The sequence below is a fragment of the Populus trichocarpa genome, chromosome 17 (genome assembly GCF_000002775.5).
Source record: "Populus trichocarpa isolate Nisqually-1 chromosome 17, P.trichocarpa_v4.1, whole genome shotgun sequence".
Classification (NCBI taxonomy): domain Eukaryota; kingdom Viridiplantae; phylum Streptophyta; class Magnoliopsida; order Malpighiales; family Salicaceae; genus Populus; species Populus trichocarpa.
The window spans coordinates 475,646-487,346 of NC_037301.2; the positions used below are offsets into that span (position 1 = coordinate 475,646).

The 11,701-nt window shown below is 34.1% G+C and overlaps 1 protein-coding gene across 1 annotated transcript; it reads left to right on the top strand.

Annotated features, from left to right (window-relative positions):
• The first annotated feature begins 4,915 nt into the window (after nt 1-4,915).
• On the top strand, nt 4,916-6,745 carry LOC18106747 (polygalacturonase). Its single transcript, XM_006372631.3, has 4 exons — nt 4,916-5,390; nt 5,604-5,893; nt 6,177-6,405; nt 6,500-6,745. The coding sequence occupies exons 1-4, from the start codon at nt 4,956-4,958 to the stop codon at nt 6,716-6,718; spliced, it is 1,173 nt and encodes a 390-aa protein (XP_006372693.3). The 5' UTR covers nt 4,916-4,955; the 3' UTR covers nt 6,719-6,745.
• The last annotated feature ends 4,956 nt before the right edge of the window (nt 6,746-11,701 follow it).

Genomic DNA, 11,701 nt, shown 5'->3' on the forward strand with positions numbered 1-11,701 from the left:
AAAACACAAAAACTCAACAATTATTGAACAAAACAGATCAAACACAAAAAAAATCAAGAACACCCAAAACAAACCCAGAAACGTGGGTTCCAAATCAAACCAGATTTGGTTTCAACGAAGGCAAATACATGTTGAAAATCATGCAAGGATCAATAATTTAACATCCAATCACTTCGATTATCACTAAAATATCATGATTTTGTCAAAATAGGTTTCGGTTCTAAACCAAAGCCCTATGTCTAAAAGCCATTGAAATCATGTTGTTGATGCAAATAAACACTAAATTATTGAAGTCATGCATAAGGAAGGGTTCTAGGCAAATAAATAAAACAAAATAGGTCAAAATCATGTAGCTAAGGTAATGTTCTTGGGAAGAACACGAAGAACAAATAAAGAATATTCAATGTGAACCCAACAACGTGGCTCTCAAACCAGACCAGATATGGGCAAATTGATGGCACATACATATTGGAAATCATGCAATGATCAATAATCTAGTGTCCATTCACTTTGATTATCAATAAATCATAATGATTTGGCCAAAATAGATTTCGGTTAAAAATCAAAACCAAAGGATTAAAAATCATTTCAACACGTTATTGATGTTAATAAAAACTAAATTATTGGTTAATCATGTATAAGAAAGGTGTATATGCAAAGAAATGGACCAAAATTGATCCTAATAACACTAAGAACATTGCTTAAACCAGGAATAAAAACCCAGTCATGCCCAAAAATTATAGCCACTGCTAAGCCTAGAAATGGGCTTTTTTGGCTTCTAAAACATGTTTTTTTGTTAAAGAATCATCTCAACCCAATAACTTAAGCTGTTAGGTGAGGTTCTAAGATATGATTTATATTATTCTCTAACACAGCTCCTCAAGTGAAAGCCCTTTGGACTTGAAACTTGCACAGGCCCACATTACCTTGTGCTTAATTATTATCAAATAAATAGGGATGATGAGATTCAAACTCGTGACCACTTGGTCATCAAGGCTCTGATATCATGTCAAAGAACCATCTCAACCTAATAACTTAAGCTGTTAAGTGAGGTTTCAAGATATGATTTATATTATTCTCTAACATTTTTTTATCCCAACAAGTCAGAATATCATACACAAACATGTTTGAATTAAAAAAAAAAAACTAACAAAAAATATCTAAACATCAAAATCAAGCAAGAGGTACCAAATCTAAAAAAACATAAACTTAAAACTGAATATATGTTCATATAACATGAATTCAAAATTCGATGAAAAGACCTAGCAAACCTAAGGTAAAATACTCTTGTTTTAACATGCATAGCTTAACTTAAAAAAACTAAAAAAACTAAAACAACATTATATATCAAAAACAAACTTAAACAACTTTAATGTATCAAAAACAAAAATACTTCAAAATAAATATCATTAAATAAAAAAAGAAGGTGAATACAACATTACTTGTTGAGCATTCAAACCTCATTTATATGTTTATAAACATAAATATAAAACAAAAGTAAATAAAAAAAACATCAAAAGCAAGCCACAAAGAACCTACTTTTGGACCATAAAAGTATACCTAGAATAGCTACTCTCTCTTTATTTTCTTTTGGAAATTTTTGCCTCTCATAAACTTGTAAAGCTAAGAAATCTTTAGTTTAGGCTCTTGGATCTCTACACTTGTATTTCTTATTGATATTTCTTTGTTTTTTCTTGTATTTTATTTTCTTTTTTTTTTCTCTTCTCCTTTCTCTACCTTTTTTTTCTCTATAAACTTGGGGGGTATTTATAGGGTTTTGGAAGGTTTTGAATTCATTTGTGACCTCTTAATCTTGAAAGAAAGGTTGTAAACCCTTGATAAGAATTCATTGAAGAGCCTTTGTGTGTGAACATATGAAAACTAAATCATTTTTTGCATGATAGTTGCACTATCAGGGCTAACTAGGTTACCCACTTTCGAGGTCTTGTCGAAGCAATTCTAACTCATCATCACATTTGGATCCAACCTTACTCAATTTAGAGGTTTGTAACTTCATATCATGTGTTTGAAGTTGCCAACCTGATCAACCCGAAATCTGAAAATTGAGTGAGGTTTATCAATGACAAGATGTTGGGGATTTCTATGGATAAATTTGGATGTAAACATCAAATTTCATGGAAATAGAGTTGTAGAGGGGATGTTCCTCTTCCATTTGCAAAATCTTCATATTATTTGGAGCTCTAGAACTCCACAACGAGCTATTGGAATGTCTCAACCTGATTATCATAAACTACCAAGAAAGAAGATGAACAAAGGCTAAACGACATATTGTATGAGTTAAACCCTAAAAATTAAAGTTTTTAATTTAGGATTTGATAAATTTCAATTTAGTTTCTATTCTTCCAATTGTGGCACATGCACCTTTAATTGATACAAAAACTTTTAATTGCATGCAATTTAACTCCCGCCAAACTCAATTATCAGCTCTTAAGTTGGTTGTCTTCTTCATTTTGGTCCTTGGTTCTGAATTTGTGCATCTTGACCATCAGTTGACCAATAAACTTCTAATTTCTTCAATTTAACCCCTGATTTGGTCAATTTTAGCTCCTATATTCACATGTATTTTCCATTTTGATTCTTGGTTTTGGATTTCTCCAATCAAATCCCTAATTGCCCATCAAATTTCAATATCTATGCAATTAAGACCCTGATTTTACCAAATTAACTCCTAAAAATTGCAACTCGACTCCCAGGCTTTAATTTCTTCCAATTAAAGCCTAAATTAACTTTAAAAATTAAAGTTTCTTGCAATTAAGCCCTCAATATATTCAAATAAACTTTGAAAAATTCTAATTGAGCCCTTAAACATCCAATTTTTATTTTTCCTTCTTGAATTGAATTTTCTTTGCTAATAAGGCCTTCATTAGTTTAAAATACATTGTTGAAATTTTTAATATTGTATATTTGATCTTTCTCAACCAGTCTTCGGCAATTTCATGGGTGTTCTGGTATACTCTTGTCACTAATATATGTTTTTTATTTTCTTCCAACATTTTTCAATTTTTTTTATTTCCTCTTTTCTTTTTTTTTTCTTTTTTTTTTATGTAGGGACCTAAAATAGGTAACAACAATTGTTAAAGGACTTCTTTAGGAGTTATGATAATTGTTCTTTGTATTATTTATTAAGGCTGTGAAGGGTTGGTGTCTCTATTAATTATGATACATGATTGTTTTCCATGCATCTTGCTTCTCGTTTGGTACAAATGGCTGTATTGCTTTCTATAAGGTCAATGCATGTCATTCATTGTTAGTCTTTTGTTATCCATGGAATCCAAATCATTGTCAGGATGTTGATTCAAGGGACTATAGAATTAATTTCATCAAAAATAAAAATAAAAATAAAAATAAAAATAAAAATTGCCTTCTATTTCAAGGTTGTTAGTAATTAAGAATGAATGGCACAGGCACCTATATCTCTATATATTGACTAGTCCCTTTCTTTATAAATATGCAACTTGGATATTGTTGGTCACAATGCACAAAGAATTATCAACGACATTGGTTTCCCATTATACATCATGAAGACATGCAAAAGCCTTACCTAAGAAACTGAAAATTAAATTGTTAATTGGTTGACTATAAAAAAAATGATATGTTTATTAGCCAGCTATCTCCCTTTTTTCTTAATTGTATCCCCAACCGAAAAATTATAATTCATCCTTGACTTAAGTCTTTTTTTTCCTTTTGAATTAATCGTTAAAAAAAGAAGAAGAAAACAAGGACCTATTTGTTCTAAAAAATTATCGTTTTGATAATAAATTTTAATGGTGGGAGTTAACGGGGAGAAATGCTATGTTACTTCAGAAGTAATTAGTGATAATTACTAAAATAGATATAAAAAAATAGAGAAGAGAAAATAATAATTAAATAATAAATTAAAAGAAGATATTCTTATATTTTTGTAATTCGAATGAGATTTTTTCTTTTATGTTTGTGTATATTTTTAAAAAAAGTTGTCCTAGTAGAGATGTTGGTTTTTTCTTTTATAATAAAGTTATAATAGATGTTGGATCCAATTGATAATTTTTTTTTTTATTTGATCCAAGTAGAGATCGAACACCCGATAATTGAGGGACCAAAATATATATATATATATATATATATTTCGTGCTTCAAATAATTCAAAAACGAACTAAAGATAATAATAAAAAAAAATCCACCAAAAGAAAGAAAGAGAATAGTATTAGTGCAAGGTCAGAGACCAAATGATGAGGGCATTATTCCCTCCTCTTCTAATTTGATAATTGATGAATGGAAATAGCTTGAAAAGAGGCAACATTCCCGGCAGCAATTTCTCACCCATCACGTGGCTATTCATCATCTTCATTGAGTCTTTAGCTCTTACACACACACACACACACACACATGCAATGCAGCATTCATATAATATGTCTCCCCATCTCCTTCGTAAGCCACCACCACAAACACCAATATTGGAATTGCTTACTATATATATATACTTCATTAACATAATAGTGCCATTAACCAACTAATTAAGACCGCTCATATGATCATTTGAGTTTGTATAATTGTTCAAAGAACTATTTAATCATGTTATCAATTACTTGTGGAACATCATAATTTACAAAGAGTTTGTGTGCTCAACAACTTATCACATGGGATACGTTCATTTTTCTTCATCTAGAGAACCGTAACTTGTAAAAATGCATGTGGCCGTACATATAATCACTATAAGTACATAAGGAGACGTGCAAATTGTTGAAGTTCAAGATTGACATATTAAATTAATTTTAATTAATAATAATCATTTGCAGCTGAAAAATATTCAAGCAACAACAATCCCTAGCTACAACATTCGGAGGGGTGGATACGTAACCACCATACACTCCTCCCTATAAATATTTTCCCTAACTGCCATTTTTTAACCATCCAACTGAACTGCCTAGCTAGCTAGCTCATAATTTCTCTCTTCTATGGCTAAGTTTGTTGTTTCATATGTAGTACTCTTCCTTTTCTACAATTTTCAGCGATCAAATGCAGCTTCTGCATCCTATAATGTGAGCCAGTTTGGCGCAAACCCGGATGGCATAACTGACTCAACGCAACCCTTTCTTAAGGCATGGTCAGCTGCATGTAGCTCAGCTTCTCCATCCACAATTTATGTGCCTAAAGGAAGTTATTTGCTCAAGGCAACAGTGTTTAGTGGTCCATGCAAGAATAAAATTACGGTTCAGATAGATGGAACCCTTGTAGCTCCTACAGATTATCGTGCTCTAGGCAACTCAGGGTACTGGATTTTGTTCATAAAAGTCAATCGAGTTTCTGTCTTTGGCGGCACCCTTGATGCTAAAGGTGCTGGCTTCTGGGCTTGCCGGAAATCTGGACAGAATTGCCCTGTCGGAGCTAGGGTAAGTGCGTGTATCTATATATATACATACATACATACATACACTTGAAATTTAAAATCAATTTAGTAATTCAACAAGTTGCATTATATATATTTTCAATTAATGCTAGAGGTCCTTAACGTTCAAATAAAAAAAAAAAATAGAGGGCATGTCCATGGACCATATGGTTTCATGTATTAATTAATTAACAATAAGATGAATTTGTTAATGCAGTCTATAACATTCAACTGGGCAAATGACATCCTGATTAGCGGTTTGACATCCATCAACAGTCAATCAATGCACATTGTTATCAACAGTTGCAACAATGTTTTGGTCCGAAATGTACGGGTAATTGCTCCATACAACAGCCCTAACACCGACGGTATTCACGTGCAAATATCGACCGGAGTTACAATCACTGGCAGCACACTTCAGACAGGAGATGACTGCATATCAATCGGTCCGAGCACTAGGAACCTGCTAATGAGCAGCATTAAGTGTGGCCCTGGACATGGTATCAGGTAACCTATGTTTTCATCCTTCGTACTGTCCTAAAATAGAAGAAATACATTCAAAAATAATATGTTAATATTAACATGATTAGTTTGAGAGAAAAAGATATAAAAATAAATTTAATATTTCTATGATGTTTTCAAGTGAATGAATTTATATTTTTTTGGTAATAAAAAAGATATGATAACATGTCTTGATCACTGTTTTAACTGCAAATTAAGAATCCTAGCCAGTACAACATTGAAGTGGTTATGGTTGATTAATTAATTTGTTGTACCTTAAATTTTACAGCATTGGAAGTCTAGGCAAGGATTTCAACGAAGATGGTGTGGAAAATATAACCTTAACAAATTCAATCTTCAGTGGATCAGACAATGGTGTAAGGATAAAATCGTGGGCTAGGCCCAGCAATGGATTTGTGAGGAATGTTGTGTTCCAAAACTTGATTATGAAAAATGTTAAGAACCCAATAATCATTGACCAAAATTATTGCCCAAATAACCAGGGCTGTCCTCATCAGGTAATTAATTACAGTATTTCAATTAGCTAATTAATTAATGTATTTAATTCATATGATGAAATCTAATTAATTTTTTTTGTGTTTAATTTAATAGAGCTCTGGGGTGCAGATTAGTCAAGTGACATACAGGAACATACAAGGAACATCAGCAACACCAAAGGCAGTGACATTTGATTGCAGCCCCAGTAATCCTTGCAGGGGAATCGAATTACAAGACATAAAACTAACTTACTTGAATACAGCAGCAACATCATCATGTAAGAACATAGGTGGAACCAGCAGTGGAGTGCTTATGCCTGAGAGTTGTATATAAAGTGAAACACACCAGTACTTATGCCTTATAGTTGTATATAAAGTGAAACACACCAAAATATTGCATATATGTGTAGGGCGTAGAGATTCAACACTAGACTAGTCCTACAGTATTTTATATATATATATATATATATATGCCCGTCGAGTGTGAAGAATTAACCCGAAACTTGAATTGAAAAGCAATAGAAAGCGGCTTAATAAAACAAATCTAAATCTTTTTCTTTGCAACCTTGTCTCATACAAAATGATAATCAATATCAACATGTTTAGTGTCGCACGTGAGCGACGTCGCGGCGATCGTCCACCCACAAAAAATGTAATATGGGGGATATATATCTGGTCAATGTAGGGAGACAAGGAATTCGTTGTCTCTTAGCAGTGAAAAATGGTATGGGAGTCGCCACCTAGTATTTTGGTCACTAGGAACCCTAACTGGTCTCAGAGATCGGGTACGGGGACCGGTTGCGTAAAGGGAAGGTATTAGCACCCCAAATACGCCCTACCTAAGGTAAGCTGCATCGTTTAATTGTCTGATAAAATTTAAGGTGTTTTCGTTGTGTTTCCTAGTTGTTGGTCCGTCTATGGTTCAAGAAAAGTCCTCCTTAATAAGGAGGTCCTTATCTTATCGGGTAAAACCTAACCGTTCTAACGTCTATGTAAAAAAAACATATTTTTAATTTCAGGAATACGTTTTACGTATAAATTCGTAATCCCATATACTAACAGAGGACAAAAAAGATTTTTTTAGAATTTTTGGAATATTGGCCTAGTTCTCATGGCTTGAATAAACTGGTTATTAAAGCCGAAATGCATGCTAATACATATATTGTTTTGAAATTTCTTTTGTTGTGTGAAAATATGATGTTATAATATTTATATATATATATTGGAGAGACTAGGCCGTATTTTAAAACAAAACATTTTTTAAATATGTATTTTTGTACGCTTTGGCGCAAATCGGGTATTTTAATACTGGGTTTGTAAAAAATATACAACCAAATATTAATCCACTTTTATAAAGCAAATGCAGAAAAATCAACAATATTTTCAAAGATATTTTAGAAAATTTTTGAAAGCAAAAGAAATTTTTTATTTTGAAAATCTTTGATGTTTTGATGAAAACCGGGTATGTTAATACCGGATTTGTATCTTTACAGTATAAAATACCAACCAAAATTAATCAAAATACAGTAATAAAATTACAACAAAATCACATATATTTTTCTATAATTTTTGCATAATTTTTATAATTTTTTCATGTATATATATATATATATATAAATAATACAAAATATAATATATATATATATATAATAAATATAATATTAAATCGGGCTGGGCCGGCCCAAACCACTGGGCCGGACTCAGCCCGAAACAATGATGGGCCGAGGTCGGCCCAAAAAAATGTATTGGGCCGATCTCGGCCCAAAAATATTCTCTTCTGGGCCAGACCCGGCCCAGAAGACTGGGCTGGGCCAGGACCCGCCTGGCCCAGCAACAAAACGGGCGGGGGGAATTAATTTCCCCCCGCCCCTGCATGCAGAACGCTATTCGTTCTGCATGCAGAGAAGGAAATAACGAAACGGCAGAATAGGGGAGGAAGAAGGGTTACCTGGCGCGGAAGAGGTGGTGGCGCTGTCGTTGCTGGCGGTGCTTTGGCGGAGGCTGGTGGCGGCGCCTGGGCTCACGGACGGCGGCTCCAGGCAGCGGCAGCGGTGCTCTGTTTTTTTCAGTGTTTTCCCGTGACACTCCCCGTTTGGTTTTCCTCCGGTTTTCAACTCTTCCTTCCTCTTCCTATGTTTTGGTCTTCTTTTTTTCTTCCCTCGGTTTCTCTCTTCTTTCGGTTCTTCCTCTCTCTCTCCTCTGTTTTTTTTTCTTTTGTTTTCTCCTTCTCCTCCGTTCTCCTCTCCGTCTGTCTTCCCCCGTCCCCCCTCACATTGCTGCTGTGTTGGCTGTTATTTATAGGGCCAAGTGAGTGGGTTTGTACTGTGGAGCATGGGGAGCAACCGGCCGGTCGGCCATGGGGCGCGACTGCCAAGGCTCGGCCCCCCTCCCCCTCGGTTTTCTGGCAGGTGCGCGGTGGGTGGTCGGCCATTGTGTCCGGTCGGTGGGCTCCAGGCGAGAGTGGCCGGCAAAAATTCAAAAAAAAGCAACCTTTCTTCCTTCTTCCCCGCTGCGTGATCGGTGGAAGAAGATGAACAGTGTCGTTCAAAACGACACCGTTCTGCTCTTTCCTATTTTTATTTTTTTTTTTTTTTTTTCAATGTATGAAACGGCGTCGTTTTGGATAAAACGCGCCGTTTCATTTAAATGTGGCGCCAAAACGCGCCAAAATTCAAATCAGCCCTCAATCATCTTTTTTGTCTTCAATTGCATCCCTGCCGAATTCGAACCCCGTCCCTATATTTGGCCGCGTTTTTCACTTTGGTCCTTGGCCTCTGAATTATGCAATTGAGCCCTTAATTGATCAAAAACTTCTAATTTCTTCAATTAGGCCCCTGAATCCATTAATTTCAGCCCCTCCATTTACGCGCCTCTTCCAAATTGGTCCCTGGTTTCGAATTTTCTTAATTAAGTCCCTAATTGGCCCTTAAACTTCAATATTTATGCAATTAAGCCCCTGATTTGACCTAATAAATTCCTAAAAAATATATTTTGGCCCCAGAACTTAAATTTCTTCTAATTAAAGCCCAAATTGACTTAAAAATCAATTTTTCTTCCAATCAAATCTCCTATAAATTCATTTAAAAATCCAATTAAGTCCATAAACATCTAAATTTGGGCTTTTCTCCTCAAATTTCAAATTTTCCTTGTCAACAGGGCTTTCCTCCTTCAAGAATATATTATCAAAAATTCCATCTTTGTATTTTTAACCTTATTGACCAATTTTCCAACCATTTTCTGAGCGCTTCTGCCTCCTGTTATTTTTCTAACCTCCTTTGGCTATATATTTTTATATATATTTTGCGGGGACCCAAAAATGGGTTACAACATTTAGTACGAGCATGAAAGAGATAGGATTTGCAAATAAATAAGTAGCACCAAGATTATCACACTAAATGGCAGGAGTAGAGAAAGAAGGAATCTGCAGATTTGTCAATAAATATTGAAGCCGGATAACCTCAGCAGTGTCATCTGCTAAGGCTTTATACTCAACCTTCGTAGAGGAGTGGGTAACTGTGTGTTGCTTACTTGATTTTCATGAAATCAACGTTTAATCAAAAAAAAAAAGGTAACCACCCGTAGACTTGCGATCATCAATACTACATGCCCAATTCGCATCTGTAAAACCATGTAGAGCAAAGGAGGCACTGCGAGTGATATATAAGTCATAGGATGTCGTACCCCGAAGATAACACAGAATGCATTTAACGGCAGCCCAAAGAGAATTTGTAGGAGCATGCATAAACTAACAAACTCTGTTAACAGTAAAGCAGATATTTGGTCTCGTAAAGGTGAGATATTGAAGAGCACCCACGATTTGACAAAACCATGTGGGATCAGAAAACAAGGAATCTGACAGTATGGTAACTTTGGAGGTAGGGATAAGAGTATCAATAGGTTTGCAAGAAGTCATACCAGCCCGAGTGAAGATGTCAAGAATATACTTATGTTATCGTAACATCAGGCCCATGTCGGTGCACTGAACCTCAATACCTAAAAAATAATAAACGACGTATAAGTCACGAAGCTTGAACTATGAGCTCAACAACTGTATTAGGAGGTGAAGCATAGTAGAGGTGTTACCCGTAATTAAAATGTCATCAACATAAACCAGAAAATAAAAGATATCAGCACCAACAGACAAGATAAATAAGGAAGTGTCAACCTTAGTGACACGACCAAAAGATTGATGTCTTCTCCCAAGTGCAGGAGTGTCGAAGTAATAAATAACCCGGCAAAACCGGGGTCGAACCACAGGGACGTTAACTATATAAATTATAAATAATAATAATAATAATAATAATAATGAGTTAAAGAGAATTTAAAGATGTAAGACTAATGTGAAGATTAAATAATGATAAAAACAGTTGTCAAGGTTAGAGGATCCACTAATAGTATTTCAAATGAGTATAATATAAACTATTTTTATTACTCAACTGGAACCACACACAAAGGAAGTTCCAATCGAATGATTTGTCATTAATAGCTCATTATAAATTATTAACATGATCATATTAATTATCTTATTCAAGTAACACCAAACTTTTAAATATTATCAGGAATTCATGATGCTAACTTATATTAACAACAAATCAAGTTCCTTTTATAGCACAAGTGTAGGTTATACTATACGGTTGGCTATGAAAGTGACAAGCATTTGTTGTACCAGGTGTTATACAACACAAATCTAGATTAACCATTTAACAAGTAAGGTATTAAGAATTAATAAGATAAAAATGATAAGACATGTTAATAGCAAGTTGTTAAGGATATAATCATTGAAGTCCATATTGAGTTTATATTATACTTATCCTAATACCATTAGTGAAACATTTTCACCTTGACATAATAAACTTAGCTAAACATAATGAAGAAGAGAAACATAAATAAACAAGAGGAGAATATGATTATATAAGTATAGTAAAGGAAATGAAAGGCATAAACAAGAGATTAATGAAACTATAACATGAAATAAAACTAGAACATTAAAACTACAAAGAAAGAAAGCAAGTAAGGAAATGATCTTGATCTGAAAATCAAGATGCCTAAATGCATGGCAAATGCCTCCTTTTATAGGCTAAAATTCGGAACTATTGATTTGATGACTAATTGTTGAGTGGGTGGCCACATCTTGACTTGGTGACAATCCTTATCTTTTTGTCTGAACAAAACATCATTGCTAACATCAGAATTTGAACAGATAGTTTTCATAAAAGTTCTGGAAAATTGTCTCAGCTTTCCAACATATAGTTTTCAAATTTTGTAAAAGGAAACACATCTTCATGAAAATGAACATGATGGGAGACATAAATACAAT

What these genes read in the sequence shown, in the direction of transcription:
- LOC18106747 (XM_006372631.3), top strand. Translation starts at nt 4,956, where the DNA reads ATGGCTAAGTTTGTTGTTTCATATGTAGTACTCTTCCTTTTCTACAAT. An exon ending in ATTGCCCTGTCGGAGCTAGG is followed by an intron (nt 5,391 to 5,603) that starts GTAAGTGCGTGT and finishes TTGTTAATGCAG; the next exon opens with TCTATAACATTCAACTGGGC. An exon ending in GGCCCTGGACATGGTATCAG is followed by an intron (nt 5,894 to 6,176) that starts GTAACCTATGTT and finishes TAAATTTTACAG; the next exon opens with CATTGGAAGTCTAGGCAAGG.